Source organism: Gavialis gangeticus, unplaced genomic scaffold (genome assembly GCF_001723915.1).
Source record: "Gavialis gangeticus isolate Ggan-Ray unplaced genomic scaffold, GavGan_comp1, whole genome shotgun sequence".
NCBI classification, from domain to species: domain Eukaryota; kingdom Metazoa; phylum Chordata; order Crocodylia; family Gavialidae; genus Gavialis; species Gavialis gangeticus.
The window spans coordinates 10,691,643-10,712,334 of record NW_017729012.1 but is presented as its reverse complement, the minus strand read 5'-3'; the positions used below and the strand labels follow the sequence as shown (position 1 = coordinate 10,712,334).

Below are 20,692 nucleotides of genomic sequence, written 5' to 3'. Positions count from 1 at the left end.
CCGGCTGCATGCTTCGAGGGGCTCTCGAGGTGAGAGGAAGAGAAAAGAAGCACATGCCGACACCTGCAAACTTTAAAATTTTTATTCAACAATTTACATCACTTATCGTCTGTCTTTAACATAATTTGATCTACACAAATTTCTCTCAGTTCTTTTTTCCTGATAAAATAGTAAAATTTGGGGATAAAATTTCTGAAGACCTGTTGGTGCAGTATCGAGTTAAAACCAAAGTCAGGTAATTTTCTAAACATTGAGAGAGGGTGAAGTATGACATTGCCAGTAACGATACGTCATGCCATTACAACGCGTGGACATTACCTAGCCTTAGTCCGCGACAGCCTGCACTAGCCGGAGCTACGGCGGGTTCCTAGATCTGACCCCACGCCCGCTAGCCGCCCCTCTCGCAACCTGGCCACAGACCGCGGGTCCGGCTGGGTTCAAAAACACACTCACTGAGTTGAAGTTATTGGAAAGGAGGCAAGAAAAACAAAACCTTCAATGCTGTGCCAGGCCCTGTCCCTGCTGCCCCCACGAGGTAGCGCGGCTCCCAGGCCACCAGGACAGGACTGCGCCGCGGGCAGGCTACGTGCCAGGGAGCCAAGCTGAAATGAGAACTACAGAGCAGGCAGGAGGGGACGCTGCCACTACTGCCAGGAAGCATGGCATCGGGGCGCCGCTAACACTGAGACAGGCAGGGGAGGGGGTTACGCTGTCCTATATAAACACGCCAAGAGCCCCCAGCAGGCTGCCATGCTGCCTACGTATGAGCGACGGCGGAGAAGCAGCAGCCCTGAGCTGAGCAACGCTCCTGCAAGACAAGGACTAAGCTCTGCCAAGGTGAAGGGGGCAGAGGATGGGCAGCTCCCGGGTCCTTCCTCTACTGGCAATCCAGCCCTGCCTGCCCTACGGCCCTGGGCTCTCGTGGACAGCGCCTGCCACCCAGCCACGCCACCTCTTAGCACAACTGAAGCAAAGGCACCAGGACACATCTTGGTCCCCCTCCCCGGCCCAGCGGTCAAAAGAACCAAGACTCCCCGACACAAGCACGCGGCCTGCCCCACCTGCCCAGCCCCACAGAGGGTGCGTTTGGTCTCGGCACAGCCGGGAATTTGCCGGTGCTCCCTGGGCTCGCCGAGAGGTGGTTGCACCAGATGGGCCGCAGGCTAAAAGAGCAGCCGGCACGACCGGGATTTGCACCACAGCCCCTCCACAGGGCTGGTGCAGGCAAACAGACGGCTGTCCCCTAGTCACAACCTGCACAACAGGAAGGAGGACACCAGGTCACCTGCTACCATGGCCGGAAAGCCAACTGCGGCACCCTCTCCTCCCCCAGCGAAGCTGCTTTTCCTTCTCAAATGCAACCCAGGCTACTGAACTGAACTGAAGAGGCCCTGGTTTCTGCTACAGCTAACTGCTAGCACAGAACTGTCACCTCAGGTCAGACTCGTGCGGAGATGGGAAAGCCAACGGACACGATGATAGCACAGGAATGCGAGAGAGAAAAAAAAGAGGGCAGATAAGTCACTTCTGGTAATGAGAGACAAATTAAAATCTTTCAAAACATGTGCATAGCTTTATTCATCTGCTTAGAACTAACCTTTTCACGGAGCTTCAGCGAAACCCGCGTGTGCAAAATGCATTTCTAAAAAGTAATGCAAGCAAGCTTTCACATTTACAGTGGCAGAAGTACAGAGACTTGAACAGAAACCACACATCAGGGAGAGTGAATCTAGAGAGGTGCCGAATGGAGAAAGCCAAGAATTGCACAGTTCAATATTCTGGAGGCAAACATAAGCATTTCTCTGAACGTTGTTTAAGCAAGGTGCGTTGTCTTTTTCCTTTACAAAATTTTTCATTTTTTTATTTTTTCTTTTTTTATTTATTTCTTTTTTTTAAAAGAGAGAACGAAAGAAAGAAAAAAGAAAAGAAAAGAAACTACCTGGGAAGGAAAAACAGCCCCTTGGGAAACAATTTTCAGCCTTTGCAGAAAAGCCTGAACTCAGTTCCAGACTATCGCTCGTTTTGCAGACAAAGCGTTACAAAACCTCGTGTTAACAGAAGAGCAGCAAGCCAGAATTTGTCACACACACGCGTGCGCGTGCTCACACACTCATACGCACGCGCACACACACACACACACACAAGGTCACGTTAAGAGAGGAAGGTGCTATGCTGTAGGACTGGGATGTCCCCCCAGTGTGTAAAACAGCCACTATTCAGAGTCAGCTCAGAGATAAGGCTCCCGTTTCAACAGCCGAGCTGCTGGTTACGGAGCGCTGCAGCCAATGCAGACAGTGGGAGGGGTGCACTTGCAACGCCAGGCGCATGGGCGAGGCGGCCAGCCACTGACCCCGGGCACCAGCAGCTTGCAAAAGACTTGGGCAACCTGCAGCCTGTTTGAAAAAAAATCTCTCACCCACAGAAGGCACGTTAAGAGGAGAAAAAGCAAAATGCTGCTCAGCAAAGCCCCGGTGCTGGAGAAGCTAGTGAAGCCGGCAGCGGTACCCCGCTGCCATGCTGCTGGCAACGGGGCCTGCATCTCCCAGGCATGCTCAACCCTGCCCGTGCCCCCTCCGGCCTTCTCTCTTCCGTAAAAATAACACCCCCTTGGCTTAAAGAGTCTTTGATCAGTAGAGAGGTCAAGCCAGTCCAGTTCTCTTCAATTCCTGACACCTCTGCCCTCGCCTGCCTCCTTCAGAACCAGCTTTGCTCCGGACTGCCAGGGCTACCTCAGCAAAGCAAGGGAGCACTCAGCTCGTGAACGGGTTGGCAAAGAGACGGAGGCGAGCCATTCCAGGCCGTGAGCCGGTGCCCTGGCGCAGCAGAGAGCGGACATCCCCAGGCCTTGCTCCACGTGCTTGGCAGAACAGGCGGAGAATGCCCATGGCAGAGGCCAGCCGGGCTCCCCCGTGCCCTGGGGGAAGCTCGTGTGACTTCCGATACTGTTGGCGACGAAGCGTTCAAAAACCGATCTTGCCGAGATCAGCATTGGCCTGCCAAGTATCTGCACAAGCAGCAAGCGGAACGCGCAAGCGAGTAGGACACAGTCCGCTGACCCAAGATTACCCGTGGTCGTCTTCCCCGCTCCAGCCAAAAAGGAAGAGAAAGTTACAGACCTCAGAGATTCGCACTGCCCTTCCGACAGCGGCTCGAAGCAAGGAAGTAGGAAAAAAATACACAGTGTTCTTTCAAGTTAGCACAGTTTTCCTTTGCTTGCATTGCATTGCATAGTAATTCTCAAAGATGGTTCAGCACCAGTTAGTTACGCTCAGCTCCCAAACCCTGGCATCTCTCCGGGCTTGCAGTTGCTAGGTTCCCCTTCAAATTAGTGGCTGTGTTACAGGAGGGATCAAACCATCCTTAGAGGAACTATATGGTCATGTAAAAAAAGTGCATCACATTCTCGGTTTTCAGAGTTACTCATAGCAGCAGTAGCATTAATCCAAGACGGGAACAGTTGTCGATTCAAATCTTAAATGCAGCAACACTTAAATGAAATGTCTTCAAGGTCACAAGAGGATCCTTCTCGAAAGAAGCAAAGGAAAATTAGATGCTAGAGTCTCGACAAAAAGGTAGGGGGTAAAACCGAACTATTTACACACTCAAAAAAAAAATCCTTGTTAAAATACTGAATTTTTACAACACCTAAGGAAAAAAATATGTATTTTAAGAATAAAGCAGAATCTTCTAAAGCAGTATCCGTTTTTTGGAACCCTTGTTTAGCACCTGAGGAAAGACCATATGGGGAGCAGACAGCTTTGATCAGAAAACTGCAAGTCAGACAACGGTTAAACGTTCGTCTGGTCTCCATACACAATTCTCATGCCACAGAGAGAAGGAAATGGAGCCGACTCCTTTAAAAAATAAAATACAATAAAATAAAAGGATACCATACTCATCGATAAGGCCGTAGAAAAGGGACACTGCTCTGTTACAAAATGGCTTTTGAACCCCAAACGCAAATGAAGCTTTCTGATTTAACAGTCAATGAGACACAGCTCAGTCCCCCCGGCCTAGTGTGGCCCTGACTTTTGCCCCATGACCAAGACTGATTTCACAACCCGATGTCCTGCACAGCCCACACCGGAGAGCAAGGACCAACCAGGCACCCTGCCCCGTGTCGGACACCCACTGCCTCGGGGGCAAGCTATGCGACTTCGGAGAACTTTTCAGCAGGATGCAAGGAAGCCGGCTGTACCCTGGCGGCACAAGACGCAGCGCACACTGCTGCAGCTCCACGATCTGGGCAAGGCAGCGGGTCTGACCGAGGGGATGCAGCCCTGCTAGTCCTTCCCTCACTCCAGATCCCCAGTTCTCAACAGGGTTCGCTTTTACCCTGCGAGGACAGGCTCGCTTGGCTCCCACCCCTGGGGGCACAAAGCCAGACATCTGTCTGTCCAGTCCCTCCATCTCCTCCCTACCTCACAACCCGAGCGAACCTTGCCTTGTGCACACGCGTGAACTGCTGGAGCAGCTTGCATCGCACCTAGCCTGGCTTTCTCCTCCCCTGGAAACAGCCTGTGCAATGAAGACAGACTCTAAAACACACCCACGCAGGCGCGCACGCACAAAAACCGTGCGACAGGGTTACTGAAAGCACCAGACACTTATGATTTACTAAAATTAAATTGCCAGGCCAGAAAGAGCAAAAACTGAACACCCAGGAAAACTGCTAGCCACACACACGAGCTGTTCTGCATTTACTAGGAGGTCGCAATGTCTTGCCATGCTCCCGTCCAGAAATGTTTCTATTATTACCATTGCCTTGAAGGCGCCGTGTCCGAGGAAAGCGCATCCTGTCAAAGTCACAGGCTTTGAAGGCAGTGGCAGGAAAGCGCTTATTGCCTATGAATCCCGGGAGTCGCTTATCAAAGGAGAAAGGTTTTCCTTTGCATTCTCCTGCCTGCTCTCCCCACCATCCCCTGGCTGCTGACTACAGGGTGCATTTCCAATCCAAAAAAAAAGCTGTTGCACACTGGGGACATCGCAGCAGTTTGGGAAGGCAAACGACTGGATTTAACAATTCAGAAGAGGTTGGAAGAAGAGCTGAGCCTTGCAGCCATCTGTGCTACAGGCACACGCCTCAAAGGAGCACATGTGGGCAGAGCGTGCACTGGCTGCTACAGCCGGAAACGGGCTCCCAAACAAGGAGCTGGAGTCCTGGGTGCTCGTTTATAAATCCAACACAGGTCAAGACTCCTGCAGCAGCACAGCACCTCCCGACCCCGGGCCAGGGCAGCAGAAAGACCTATTCCCATCTCTGCGAAAGGAAAGCGACTGCCGTTATCAGAGGGAAGGGGAAGAGAGCAGAGAGCAGCTTGCAGGCCATCCCTTGGCAGGGACAAGATACGCTTCAGCCCAGCAAAAAGAAATCCACTCCCAAGTGTTCAATTTGGTGCATGCCCAGGCTTCACGGGCGCAAGACAGTGCACCGGGCACCCCCACAGAACCTGTCGGGAGAGGGGAGCAGGGCTGCCAGACCCCCATCGGGTGGGGAGAGGGAAGACGCCGCAGACAGACACACACGCACGCATGCACGCACTTGGCTTGTGCAGGAATAACAACTAAAATAAATATCCAACCTCACCTGGCGGGGGGCAGCCAAGGCTGGGGGGGCTGGGGAAGCGGAGAAGGCTGACTCTCGGGGCCTACAGTCAATGCAAAGGCAAAAGATGCTTTTTGCCTGCCCCAGTGTCTTCATAGCGATTAAAAACCAAGCCGGTCCCGATCCGTTTTTAGTGCCCCCTCCTGTACAACCGGTCCTGCAGGGTTTGGTGTTAAACTCACTTGGCTTGGTGTAAGGAAAGCAACAGGCACAAATAAATACAGCGTTCATCCTCCCAACGCGAAGGAAACGCCAGCACACGCAACCGCTTGGCTCCCGGCCGTTGCTCCCCCCACCCCGCGCACACGCACACATTCACACACACACCATGGTCAGGCCCTAGAGTGGGAGCCACCACGCTCCTCCTCTCGGCTGTATTTGGTTTATGCTACAGTACTAATACTCTGAGTCAAAGGAAAACTCGCGAGACTGATCAGCGTAACACATTAGCAGTATTTCACCGCGCTAAATTAGTCACAGCTCGACTTCAGTCTTTAGCAACTTACACAAAAATAATCAGAAAACAGATTAAATCTTAAGATATTTTTAATAAGTGCTCAGTAAAGAATTGTGTGAGGACGTCAGGAGGAGACTGCGGACAGACAGAGAGGGTTACGTGTTACAAAACAGCACAAAGTTTATTCCATGGTCCTGCCTGTCCCTAGGCAATGAAGTCTATCAAACCTGTTACCCAGAAATACTGCCTTTGTTAACAAGCTGGAAAGTTTCCTAACCGCTCGCATCCAACTCTTACAACCAATGGAAGTTTCAAGGGAAGCAGTCAGAGAGGTGAGATGTTGGAGAACACGGTGGAGAGCGCTGCAGAAGGAGGGAAAGGGCAAGAGGATGGGGCAGCGAGTGAGAGGAGCGGGGACAATACTTAGACAGTTTAGTCTCTCATTTCTTGGAGAACTTTGCTATTTAAAAAACAAACTGGACTAGGCTAAGAGTAGTTTCCTCAATTTTTCAGCAAGACAGGGATTTCTAAACGCTAAGGGTCAGATTCAGTTTAAATGTTACTGCTGTTCAGCTTCTGCACCAGAGCGGCCCCACAAACGGCGTCTGGGCAGGGCCGGATGCCCCAGGCAAGCTCAACAGCTTGTTTGCTTGTTTAAATGGAATCCAGCCCTTAAGGCGGCGAGTGATTACACAAGGCAAATAAAGTAACAGCCGAACCTTAAAGCCCGTCAAACAAACCAGAGGGCTGCCATCGGCCTCACACTCCTTCTGCCTCCGTCTTTTAGGTCACCTTTTCCAGTTTGTTCAACACGTTAAGGCTCACGAACCCCACGGCGCTCCCCCATGGGAGAGCTGGCAGCAATTCCAACTTTTGGCAAGCAGTCAGGAGACGCGACACAGTTAAAACCAGGAACGCGGGAGAACATCTGTAAACGTATCAAGAGACGTCCGAAACCACAACCACCTGCCGAGGCGGTACAGTTTGGAGCTGAAACAGAACTATTCCATGACTGGCCAACCACAAGTTTCTGAACCTGGACTCATACAATAAGTTACTACTATATATATATATTAGGTCTAATACATATATATAGCTGTTTTACACATAAAATGGAGTAGGCAATCCATAGTTATACTTTAAAAACTAAGCCTAGCAGAAAGCTAGTCATTTAAAAAAAAAAAACATACAGAATTCAGTTTCTTTGTTCCACTATGAACCCAACAGCTTCATTCAGGAACAACCTTAATAAAAATCACTAAATGATTAAAATATGCATGCTACATACCTCTAATTTAAAAAAAAAAAAAAAGGTGGATACATCTAAGCACAAGGGGTAAGCAGAAATAATGGGGTTTTCTTCTTCCCCTAATGCCCGCTGGGATCCAGTCTAATTTTACCAGACACTAACTGCAGTTGACCTAAATGCCCACTTCTTAGCTAGTAGCCAGCTGTGAACACACCAGGAGACTTTAGCGCGATGGATGCGTGGAGTTGAAGAGGCCAGAAGATACGTTTGGTTTTGAGAAGGATGACTTGCTCGGTCTTGCATTGGACCCCTGGAATTGTGCACCTTTAAAACACAAAGCCTGACCCTGACACGTTATATAACATGCTACACGGAAGCGGCAGCACGACAATACACGTTACGCCACTGGAGCCTGCCTCCTGCCCTGTGCCCCTGCCCTCGCCACAAAGCCTTCCTTCCATTTCTACTCTTGGCTTTTTCTTTTTATTTTTTTTTTTTTTTTTAATTTTTTTCATTCCTAAACCCTCATTTTGCTCTTGTAATAAAATATATTTTAATAGAGATATAATTAGAAGCAGCAAAAGAGCTCAGAAATACACAGACTGCATTAAAATATAAAAGAGTATTTCCAATGGGTGGGAGAGCAGACCCCACCCATTGCTTTCTAGGGGCAAATCAGAAAGGGTTTGAGTTCCCAATTATTTTTTTTCTTCTATTTTTTTTGAGTTTTTTTTTCAATCTTTCTCTTTTTTTTTCTTTTTTTTTAATTTCTAAAGAGAAATAATAAATTCAAGGAGGGTGAAAGTTAGCAGAATACAAACAATTTCTCTTCAGGTTTTCAATGAAAAGAGGAAAAAAAAAACCCAGCACATTTAGTGTTAAGAGACAGACAGAGCAAATATGAAGCACCTACAGTTGAAAGCAGGATATATATATATATAATTTTTTTTTGCTCCCAGTGATACAATGGCATAAAAGTGTGGGAACAGGGTTTTTTTTTTCTTTTTCCATATTAAATGCCTAAACCAATTGCTTATTTTGCATGTTGTCTTTTAAAATGACACTCATGAGAGAGAGCTTTTCAGTTGTAATAGTCCAACGTGTAACCGGAGCCTTTAAGATCAACGTGTATCCCAGAATTACAGTATTACAAGCTTTCCCCTAGAAGGATGATGTTTTAAGACAATTTTCTCAGCACGTGATTGGCTGCTTTACTCCTGACAAGACATGTGGATTATATTCTCTGGAAACAAAAAACCCTGCAAGCTTCAAGGCGTTTCTCCAGCATTCTCGCAGGGCTCAAAATAAAACCAAAAAAAAAAAAAAAAGAAAAAAAGGGAAAATAAAGGGGGAAGTGGAGGGGAGCAGGGGAGATGGAGGATGGTACATCATCCCGATTTCCCTGTGATTAGTGTATCTCTACAGTCACAGAACAAGAAACAGAAACCTCATCAAGTGGAAATGCCTCCCAGCAGGTCACTGTTGTCCTTGTTGACGACAGCAGGAACTTTAGAACCAGGCTTGTGACTTGAGTCTGTGTTCGTTAATCCCTTGCATTCACTCTTTAAACAAAAAGAAAACGAAACGGAAAAATAAAAACCCCAAGGAAAAGAAAAATGGAACCAAAAAAAAAACAAAACTATTCAGTACCGGAGATTAAATAATCACGTGTGTAGTCTGCTGAAATAAATTTTCAGATTCCTTAAGAAGTCTAATTACTTTCAGTCGCCATTTTTTTTAAATAACTATATATATATTTGTATATATTATCCTGTGATTCTAGTTATGATTCCTCTGCTGCACTGAAGATTTAGAAGGAGCATAAAAGCCTTTTGTCCCCTGTGAACAGCACTAGTGCCGCATAAAGGTTATAACAGGCAGTCTTGTCCTGCTACCTTCATTGATCTGGACGATCCATGGCTTCATCGTAAGTGATTATCCTTTTGGGATCTGAAAACAAAAATTAAAATTTGGCATTAATTAAACCACTTGCAGGTTTGGAAGCAGAAGATACTCGTGGACAAGGAGGGCCACAAAACACTTGGCTAATCGTTAGCAAAACTCTTCCTTTTCTCTGGCTAGAGAGCCACAATTTAAGAGGCAGTTTCCTCTCTGCTCTGACATGTCACTGATAGACTTTCTCTACACAAAAGGAGGCTGTGCAGTGTTCCAGGGGACTCCAAGCAACAGCACCTCCAGCCAACATATTCAAGGGCCTAACTGACTCCATACAGACAAGTGCTTCCTCCCAACGTCAGATCAGTGCAGTAACACAGCAAAAGCACCAATATCTCCATTAGCATTCTTCCCACAAGCTCGTATAAACTTCATTTTTACAGCTGGAACCTGAGGATGCATCAGGAATTTAATGTTGATACTCAGGTGATGTCTGACACCAGCAATTCCAAACTTGCTGGATGTAGTAAACCTGCTACGCTGGCCCGTGGACTTTGAGGCTTTTTTTCCCCCCGCAACCTGCTCCCCCCGAAACCCATTCATGATGACAGAGCTAAGCAGCCCCATTCTCAGAGACCCCAAGCATGGAGAACTGCAGCAGAGGCAGCTGCCAGTGGCAAGCACATTTACGAGCCAAGCCCCAGGTGCCTCACTGCTCTACTTCTCAACCACCTTGACCCTGGCCACCACTTCCCGATGCTCAGCCCTTAACCCGGAGACTGCAGTCCCAGGTAACAGAGCAGCTCATTGCTACTGCGTGTGGCTGGTTTGTTTCTTAAATCCTTACCTTGCTTCTGCAAATTCCAAATAGATTCCATTTCTGTGGAGGAAAAGAACAGGAGCATTAGTGTTTTGCAGGATGCTGCTTCAATCACCAACACATCTGAACCTGCTGTTTCGATACCCAGGACTGGTCACTGGGCTGTAACTGTCAGAGTTACCAGAGACAGGGCCCATTCCTGCATGCAGGGTCCAAAAGATAGTGACAGTCCCCTCTACTATTCTAGCAATTAAGAGGCCCAGAGCCCAAGTCAAGCAGCCGGCTCACCATCAGAAATGAGAGGTCACCTGTCATTTCCACCCTTACGAATCAGTACTTCACTTCAGGGTTTAGTACAGTAGCTGCCATGTACCTTGGAAGCCAGGCCTAAGGCTCTACATGCAGCCCAAGCGCTCATTCTTAGGACGAGATAGATATTGTATGCAACATTAAAAGTGCCGGGGTGAAGTTTTCCCAGCTCATAGTGCATATGCGCTGAGGCATGCCATACGTCCTGGTACTGGACTCTGCTAAGACTGCCAAGGAATTAATCATTTCTGCCAATAGAGAACCAGGGGCAGCCTGAAGAGATACCAACCAGACTGCGGGGCCATTTGCCTGCATACAACTTAATGGCACAGCACGGTGGAGCCAACTGAAACAAGTGTCTGTGGACTGAAGCACACATTTTCTGTTTACCTAATAAAAGCACAGAAATACAGCAATGCTTGTTTAAGCGAGAGCCCCATGCACAGATGTACGTGCAGGGCGTTAGGAAGGAAGCTGCAGCAGAAACGGGCCTCTTTTACGGAGTCCCAACACTGCCTGGAAGCAGACCTTTAGAAACCTAGTCAACAGAAACAAGGGTATCCGCGTAACAACTTATTGCGTGGCTTATGGTATTCATGGAGATGCAATTTATGACTGAAGGCCTGGAAGCCTGAGCGCTAGAGCTGTGGGAAAGAAGCGTTAAGTACACTTGCTTCAAAATAAAAGAGATCATCTCTAAGCATACTTGCTTGCAGAAAGTAAAGCCAGTAATTGTGATAAATGGACTAGGGGCAGGAACTGGGTAGGGAGGTTGCTAACGGGCAAACTGGTGACAGCTCTGGAATGCTAGCGGTAGTAATAATAACAACACGTGAGCTGGAAGTCAGAAACCTGCCAAGACTACAGGTAGCCAGTAAATGGGTCAGGCCGCAGGGGAAAGGAGGTGGGAACAGCCTACAACTGTTACGGCCCTGGTGTGCTGAGAAGGAACAGAATTAGGGTTCATATGCATATGAGTCAGATGGTCATTAACCTGGAATTAACTCCGGGGAGGGGTTAGCAAGGACAAAGCACAAAGTCCCCTCTTCTGGGATGGGTTTGCAATGCTCACATGCAATTACCCTGCACTCTCTGGCCATTTTATTTATCTGCTGACATAGTTTCAGAGCAAAAACACTCTCCCGAGCCAGCTGCAAGAGAATAACCCATGAGATGAAATATTCCCACAACAACTGTAACCCTCCAAATACTGGTCTACTGTACTTCTAGGAGCTAATCTAAGTTTTCCCCCTCAGGTTTTGGGCTACGTCACAGGTTATGATAATCTATAACCGTTTCTCAAGGGCTAGGAGACTAGTTGAGGTGTAACACTCAAATACAAAGGAGAATTAAACAGGAATCCATTCACTCCTTTCTAAGAATGGGAAACAATCACACATGCATGCATCCTTCGCTCTCCACAACATCTCAAGAGCAAGCACTTGATGTCTGCAGTGGCAGAAACCCACATGGCCCATGAGACGCTGCATCACACAACTGCCTTTTTGGAAAACCCTGGGTAATTTCAGGTGACCACCCTATGGATTGAACAGTCTGCGCCCCAAGGCCCTGATCCTATCAATGAACTGATGCCAGCACCCAGACAGATTTCAATGCAGTTCCCCCATGGTCCGCTTACAAATGGGCCTAGCTTGAATACACAGGACCCCTATCTGCGATTGTCTATGAGGATGAGGATGCATGTGAGATGCCTCTCTCTAGAGGGCACCAGCACAGACAAGTCAGCGTGGATTTGCACACAGCAAGCATGTTTTGTGCTTACTCGCTTAAATATACTATAAGAGCTGGGAATTGCCTGCTGGAGAGAAGAGCTCAGGAAAGCCAGGAAGAGGGAGGTGGCAGTTAGTCTGAGCTTCGATCCCTCCATCCCAACCTGCCAGCTAGAAGAAATAAATGCCACATTCCAGCCTCACCGAGGGCACAACCAGAAGGGTCATACCAAGCTGTGCACCGCGTCTCGACTCAGCACCCCAGATCTAGCCCTAGGCTGGGGGCTCCTGAGCCCCGGAAGAAAACAGATGCTGACAAACCCCATCAGCTCATCAGCCTCAGGACCCCGACACAAGGACCGGGCATCTCACTCTCTCCACTGAGGAGGGGGGGAAAAAACCAAGTCATCTTTTTCCAGAGGACAAAAAATGCTGAATTCACAGCTCGACTCTTTCTTCTGACCCAGTTCGCTGTTCTAGCAAGAGCCGCTCCTGGCTGGCCCACGCTGCCGTGCTCCATTTTCCATGCGAGCAGAGACGCTGGCGCAGTGGAGACGCGGACAAGGAACAAAGCAGCAGCACCGGGAGCAACTCAGGGCTGGGAAGGACAGGAAGGTGCAAGAGTGGCACTCTGCCTCTACCACCTTCATGGTCCTGTACAGCAGGACCCAAGTCTCCTTTAGCCTGTGATGTTCCTATCCCTGAGCTTTCCATGCCAGAACGGGGCATCTAAAATCCAGCTACCTGCGGCCTGGAAAAGGGCAGCTGTTTTAATACAGCAAAAGGTTGTAAATCACAGCTGTTCAGGATACAAACATAATACTTTGTCCACTGAAGGGAGAACTGAAGCCACAAGGATGTCTCCACCACTACTGAAGTGTAGCTGGGCCGGCTACATCTTGCTCTAGTAAGAGAAAGGATCTGCAAGGACCACGGTCTGTCTCAGCACAAAAAAAGCCTTTTAAGTAGGTCAGGCTGGTGCTTGGGCCCAGAATTAAATCAGGAGGGAAGCAAACCCCTGCCTCATCAGCAAGGCCCTCTCCTGAAGGAAATATGGGGGGAAAGTCTAAGGCCCATATTATCCAGGTCAAGTTGGCATTGGATCTTGTGGTCCCCTAGTCTAGCCCCACAAAGCACCACTAAGTACCTGAGTGTGCGCAGACAGGCTGCTTGGGGTGCTGGTCCAACACCATGGGAAACAGCACCCTGCATACATGCAAGCAAGCTCTCCTCCCATCACTCCCCAGGGACCCCGACAGCCACCAGGGCACTGACCTACACTTGCCGTGGTGACGCCAGGGCTATCCCAGCTGCTACTCTGCATGTCATCGCCCCCATTACTGCAAGAGCAGGCCCTTCCTACTTCAGTCCAATTTTGCAAAGCCCTTTCAAACCCTGGGCTGAAACATGCATGGCCAGAGAGCACGACTAGAATTAGCCTGGTCCTGGCGTGTTAGGATTCATCTACCAGGGGCCGTTAGACATTTCTTGGGATGCTGCCTCACCCCATTGCACACTGGCAACAAGGACCTGATACCTGGCTGGGATGGCATCAACACCTGTTCATCCTCGTCCACCTGCCTGTGAACAGAGAACAGTGCAATTTCCTCCCAGTAATCAAATCCAGCATCATTAAAAATGCAGCCATTCAAACACCCTGCTGGCCACACCAAGGGCCAGAAGCTTTCAGCCTCTCGTCACTGGGGACAGCTGGACAAGTCCTACACTGATTTCATGGAAACCTGGTGTTTGTAGAGCGGCAACTTCCACCCGAGACAAATGTTGGCAACTGTGGGGGATCTGCCATCACTTTGCTGCCCTGCAAGTTCCGCAACTCCACCTGCTACGCAGCACGGCTTTGTGCTCCAGCGCTGTGGCAGGATTGTAGCGCAACAGGAGGAACTTGCAGAGCGCCACCATCAGCCTGAACCGAGAGGTGGATATGGGCAACAGAGCTCTCCAGCACACCCCCCTGACCCTGACTGCAGGACAGTGCTCCAAGCAGGGCACCGCACTGTGCAGCTAGATGCGAGGGCACGCAGTGTGGCAGGCACTCCACAGATCCATAAAGTACCGCTCCAGGAATGCTACTCTGCACTCTGCTGGCATCCCTCCACAAGCCCAGAGAGGCAACATCAAGCAGCAACACAGAAAACACACTCTGGTTTCCATTTCCCGAGCTAGCAAAGGCTTTTGGCAAGTCCTGAAGAGCAAGCTGCAGCCCTGGCTGTTCTCAGCTGTCCTCCCAAAATGAAAGGTGCAACAGTGGAAGCAGCAGCAGGTGCCCACTGTGTCTTCTAGACTGGAAACTAGCTGAAACCTTGAATAGGGCATCAGAGAAATTAAGAGGGAAGACAGGAAGGAGAAGAAGGAAAGGAAAGGAAAGAGGCTAGGCCTGACCCCATCCCACCCCCCCAAGCACCACAGAATGGCAGATTTTGCTTTGATGGTGTGAAACAGCAGGCAACAGAGAAACAGTGTGTATGCGCAAAACAAAGGCCAGGGCAGGACAGCAGGTACTAACTGCAGGAAGGCTTTGATTCCAGCTCAGGGTTTATTTCTACCCCAGCCATGATTAACGCCTGTATTAAAAAAAACCAAAAAAACAAAAAACAAAACAAAAAAAAACAACCACAAAAAAAAACTAAACAAACTTTCCTGGGACAGCTCTGAAGTTCACACTTCCTTAGGAAGGGACCTGCAGAGCAATGCAATCTCTCCTCTTTTCCAGAGGATCCAAGCAGCTGATTTTTAAATTCAATTTAGCAAAGGCAAACTAAAACCCACCCAATCTGCACCTGCTGCTGAACCCCCCCTCCCATGCCCAGCAGGACGAGACTTCCTTACAACTCCGCTGGCAGCCCTGGTTTTCTCCAAGGGGCTGGGGACATTCAAGCTAACACACAAGAGATCAGTGCAGAGTTCTGCTTCAGGACCGCAGGAAACCAAAAGAAAACCTCAGGGCACAGACAAAAATAAATGGCTAAATCTCAAGTTATTCCCACGGAGAACACAACTGCCCAACGTGCAAGATATTGGGGTGTGATGCCTTGAAGCTAGCAGACGACCTGGCAAAAGCCACCACCATTTCTGCTCTCTCCCCAAATTAGGACAGCCTAGCAAAGGGAACCTCTCTGCCACCGGCTGCGATGAATCAAGTTGCTGCAGAGGCCATTAAAGAACCCACTTAGGGGCAGCTCTGGTCAAGCCACCCTTCCTGTGAGGCTTTTGGGAGCTTGTAGGTGGGAAGGAAGACAAGGGAGAGGAAGAGTGAGAGAGAAAGGGAGAATAAGAGAGGAACTGCCCAGGCATTCATTAAATAACAGCACGCTGCTAGCTTCCTGGTTCTGTCCCCTCAGGGGTCTGCAGAGCTGGTACCCAGAGCACCACAAGACTTGAGTAGAGACCAGGACAGGAAGCTTGCGAGCCTGTCAAAACCTAGAGGCAAAGGGCAAAGAGGGGCCTGCTTAGCCACTTTTCTCCCTTGGTGCCTAGTTGTGCGCATCCGAGTCACGTTGAAGACGCTCCTGGCTTCGTAAAGTCAGACTCTAAAGGTCCTCAACAAAGATGGAAGCATGGTAAAAGGATTTAGCCTCCCAAGAGAAGAGAATTCCAGCAGCACTTGCAGAGGGATGATAACCATGTGTCAATGTTCATGGCAACAGCCTTTGAGGCAGTTAGCAGGGCTCTGACAAGGAACCACAGCACAAACAGCAAAAAAAAAAAAAAAAGAAAAAAAGGGGGGGGCAAGTGAAAAATGACTGTCTTTCTTTAAAGCAAGATGGAGAATTTTCACTGTCTAATTCAAGGAGAAGAGGCAACAAGAGGCAAGCTGAAAAATTTCAGAGCAAACTCCAAGGGCCCTTTACTTAAGACAGTCCTACCACCAAACAAAAGGAACCTCCTGGTCCCCTGCCAATGTTTCCACCCTCTGGTGCCCGAGCCTCTGGGATGGCATACTTACCGTGCTGGAGTTCAATATGCTACAAACACAAGAACAGCAACCAAGGTAAAACACCCATTCACCATTATTGCTACCAGCATCACATACGCGTGACGCTGGTATGGATGGGGCCACGGGACCTTTAACATAACCTCGATGAATAAAACCAAGCCGCTGCAATGGTGCTTTAAGAACAGCCTTCTTGTAGCTATACAGTTATTAAAGAAATGTAACAAGAGGGCCACCCTTAAAACAGCACAGCTCCCATCAACTGAAAACAGACTTATAGAACAGTATTTTTCCAAGCCAATGAAGAGAGTTCCCTTAGGAAACACGCGTAAGCCATTACCTTTAGTGTGATATACAATAGCAGCCCTCAGGTCAAAAGAACCCCAGCTATCTTTCCTTTCTAGGCCTCTCTGGTACCTCTGATCTTTGGCGGAGGCTAACAAATTGTTCGTGGGAGAGGCCAGAGGATTCTCTATTTCGTAGTCCTTTGAGAGAAACACTAAAGCACCTTGGCTACTGGTGTCTGCCTTTTGCAGGTCACCTGTGTGATGTGGCTCCAAGGCCGAGTCACCACCCTCACTAGCAGTCCCAGGCTTTATAACAGCACTAACAATTTGAGGGCTAGTCCGTTTATCCAGCTCATAAGCCTTAGGAAACACAGGTTGTTCAGCTCCCGAGGGAATGATCTCAGCACACTGTGAAACCAAAGTGGCAGGATATTCCCCTTGAAATGTCACTTCCACGAGTTTATTATCCATGGATTTCCCAATGACAGTCTCCGGGCCAGCGCTGGGCTCATTTATAAACGATAAACCCCACTGGTTCTGGAAGATATCCCCCAGGCTTTGCTGACTGGTCTGAGATGGCAGATCTACCTGTGCTGCACCCAAAAGCACAGTTTGCATATTTGAAGGGTAGATAAAAAGGCTAGACTTCTTCTGTTCAACAGTTGTCGAAGTTGCACTCATGTCCTGGAGCACTGACTCTGGAGAGGCTGAGGTGACAGCAGTAGCAGCAGTTGTGAGCAGTGGCTGGGTCCCTGGAGAATACACGCTCCCATCAGTCCCTGCTAAGATTGGCCCGTTGGAAAAGCCAGCAGAAGTAACAGATTTCATAGCAGACATGGGGACCTGGGACAGCCGACTTGACGTTTGGGCCGGGGCTTCCCCAGCAGACGATGACGACGATGATGATGGAGACGTGGATGGGTTCTGAGCAGCTTTGTTGAGGTTCTCTTTAACTTTGCTTGCATAACTAATTTTAGGAACTATTTTAGCACTGCTATTATCCACTGGGAACACCGGGGGTGGTTTAAACAGGGTCCATGAGTCCTCTTTCGATGCAGAAGCTGACGCATGCTTCCCTTTGGGCCGGTCCTCAAACTTCTTGCTGTTAATACCAGGTTTAGCATCCGAATTCTTTCGCTGTACTTCCCCGATCCCAGGTTTCCCACGGCCTGCTCCTCCGGCCCCAGCCTCGTACTTCCAGACAGACTTCGAATTGTCCGCTCTGCTCCCCTTTTGTTCATTGTAGTCAGGCTTGAAACTCTCGAGTTCCTGTTTTAAGGGCGGGGTATTGACCTCCTGTTGCATTATTTTGTCCTGCACTAGATTCAAATTCTCACAACCCTTGGCACTGTTGCGCCTGCCTTTCCGCTTCTTGGGGGTGGTATAGCCGCTCTCCGAGCCGCTGCCATCGTTGTCGGCTCCTTTGCTTACATAGCCATTTGTGATATAGCTAGAATTATTTGTCACAACACCATTTGGAATAGATACTGCCTCTGGCTTGTCAGAGGACTGATTTTCTCTAAGTTTAGTCTCGTAAGATTTGTCATTCTTTTTGTCCATGCTGTTTTTCTGAATGAAGTTCTTGGTTTTGATTCCGGCTTTCCCAAAGGTGCTGGCCTTAACAGTCTGCTTTTGGGTCACATTAGTGTCTGCGAGTTGCTGGCTGCCATTGGGTACCCTGGAAGCTGGGTTGGTTGTTTCGTCAGCACACAGGCCCTTTAATGATACTTCTCCTGCATTGCCATTTAGCTCGCTGAAGCCTGGAAAAAGCCAAACACAAACAGAAAGGCAAGCATTAGAATGTGAAACGTTAAACTTCTGATCACAAAAAGAGCTGTAATTAAGCCCTAAACAGACCCGGCTTCCTCAAACAGGTTTTTTAAAATAGAAAAATGTCTGCCCTTCGTATGGTGGGAGCGTGTCCCTGCCACTTAAAAGACATAGTAAAGGGTTTGGCCTTGCCTCAGTGCAAGGCACCAAGCCAGAAAGTCACCACGAGAAGGGAACCTTACTCCATTGACTCTAGCGCACAGACACACAGTACATCTCTGGGCTTTTTACAAAAGTAAGAATCAAGCAAAGTGCTGTAGCGATATCAAGGAAGGAGGATACATCTAGGAAAAAAATAAATAAATAAATCACCATGGTGGAGACTGTGACAACCCTGCTCTGGACTGTTGGAGCTTGCAAATTTAAAAACATTCCCAAGAAACTATAGCTCCAGAGAGGAACTATCCACCTCTACCAGGCCTATTTCTGAAGATGCAGCATGGATCCTATGAACAAAGGGCCAACTCTTCCTCACTCCGATCCCCTCCATGATCTGCCATGTGCCTAGCGAGAAGGACTCCCACAGAGGTCAGTGCGCAAACATCAGAGACAGACACCTCCAGGTTGGAATTAGCCAACAAGAACCAAAGCCCACAGGCTCACTATGTTTGGGAAAGAAGAAGGTCCTATTCTCCTATTAAAAAAGAATTAAGGTAATGCTTCTTAAGCTGAAGGATGCTTAAGGCAAGTGGTTCCCCACCCTGATTACTATGCAAAACTCCTGCAGAGGCCCCAGTGATGGACAGGGTGTTCTCCACTTCAGTGCCAAATGATGCACTCGAGAAGTTCCACCTTTGTAATTGCTCCTCAAAATGTATTTTCTGGCCCAGCCCATGCCCCGGCTCTGCTTCCCAGCCTCTGGCTAAACCCTACATCTACCTCCCAGATGCATCTTAGCAAGCCATTTGGAGGCTTCTCCCTTGGAACATTCCCTGGCTCCATTTCAGAACAGAGCCGAAAGCAACAGGCACAGCTCCCACCTACGCTTCTCAAGGTGAGGTGCTTAGCTCTGAGAAGGTGACAACACCAATGCGGGAATCCTTTCCACTGGCCTTCCCATCCCCATCTGCCCACTCACTCCAAAAAAAGTGCAGAACGACAAGAACACCCAGAGAAAAAAACTGCCTTGACCCCAGCCCATGGTCCCAGCCAGCCAAATCAAGGGATTACATCAGAATCCCTCGCTTTTGTTTCTTTGAAGGTAGGCGGCTCGTCCTCATGGCTGCATAGACAAGATAGCAAATGCAACTGGAGAACAAACGATGCCGGGCTATCTGCAAAGAGCCAGAGAGCCATGAAGGACCCCTGGCCTGCCCGCTAGCCCAGCCCACTCCAAGTGGAACCACAGCCCCCTTCAGCCCACCCTCGTCCCGGCACGCCCGGGGCCTCAAACCGAGCACTGGTCACGCTTCTCGGGAGCGAGGGGGCCCCAACACCCTTGCCAAAGTGAAAGTACCCAAGGCCCGATTCACCAGGGCAAAACCAGCAGAACGCAAACTCAAGTCAGGCCCCAGGTCTAGCACATCCCCATGGTGAAAACTCCTGCTCAAAAAAAAGATATTCATTTGTTTGAAAGTCAACGTTGGTTTAAAAAATAAAGAGAGAACACTTAGTAGGAAAGAGCCTCCCATGCCGAGCACTCAGATGGCTGGCGCTAACTGCTCCCGTCACAAGCAGCGCCGAAACCTGGAGAGACTGACAGGAGTGCCATAGCTCAGCTTGCCAAATGGGGGAGAAAAGGGGTTTTTGGGGTTTGTTTGTTTTTTTAATTGTGCAAACATCTACCACCACCACCACTTTTCCCCTATACGTTGCTATTAGTAATAATGCTAATTAACAGTAGCATTAATTCAACGCTTCAACCTAAATCAGCGTAGGCTGCTGGAACTGGCCAAGGAAATAAGGAGCCAGCGAGCCTTGCAGGAATCGGACTCGGATTTCTCTGATCGCTCTTTAACGAAGCAAAATTCAGACCATGCGGTCCCGAGTCTCCCGAGCACGGCGGGCCAAAGTGATTGCAATAGATTCGGTTTGGGTCTTCTGAAGACCGTGCGTCAGCACTTTCAACTTCCAATTTTCAAGCGCTTACAACTCAGCTGTATAAAAAAGCTCTCTCGAGCCCACGGCCTCGCTCTGGGACAGGTCGGAATCGGCGTCTCCGACTGAGGCACCATCCGCAAGGGCTGGAAACGCGTGCGAAGAAAACCAAGTGAAAAACACTCGATAACCGGCACGATGTACGCGCAACTCCACATTTGTTTGGGGTTTTTCGGGGAAATGAACCGAGCGGAAAGGAAAGCCCAATTTATTGAGGAACGAGGACCCCACGCGCGCCCCAGAAACGGAGCGACTGTCATGCCCACCTCCGGAGGACTGCGCAACGCTCGCTAGCTTGCAGGTTTGCGGCCCTTTGACATCTATCTCCGAGATGTACCAGGTCCTGTACAGCCTCGCGGGCCAGCCTGCGAACAGAAACGTCAGGAGACACGCGGGCGGGCGGGGGCTCAGTCACCCGGGGCGCGGGGGCTGGGGCGCGGGGAGCGGGCCCGAGGCGGGG

The 20,692-nt window shown here is 49.2% G+C and overlaps 1 protein-coding gene across 1 annotated transcript in view; it reads right to left on the bottom strand.

The window, feature by feature from the left end:
- Window positions 1-67: 67 nt before the first annotated feature.
- Window positions 68-20,692, bottom strand: part of NUFIP2 (NUFIP2, FMR1 interacting protein 2) — a 21,941-nt gene continuing 1,316 nt past the window's right edge. The window contains exons 2-5 of the mRNA XM_019510966.1: window positions 20,499-20,638; window positions 16,359-18,065; window positions 10,055-10,087; window positions 68-9,261 (exon numbers count right to left, since the gene is read on the bottom strand). Of these exons, the coding sequence (XP_019366511.1) occupies window positions 9,209-9,261; window positions 10,055-10,087; window positions 16,359-18,065; window positions 20,499-20,638 (1,933 nt within the window). The 3' untranslated portion in view covers window positions 68-9,208. The remainder of the gene's footprint in view (window positions 9,262-10,054; window positions 10,088-16,358; window positions 18,066-20,498; window positions 20,639-20,692) is intronic.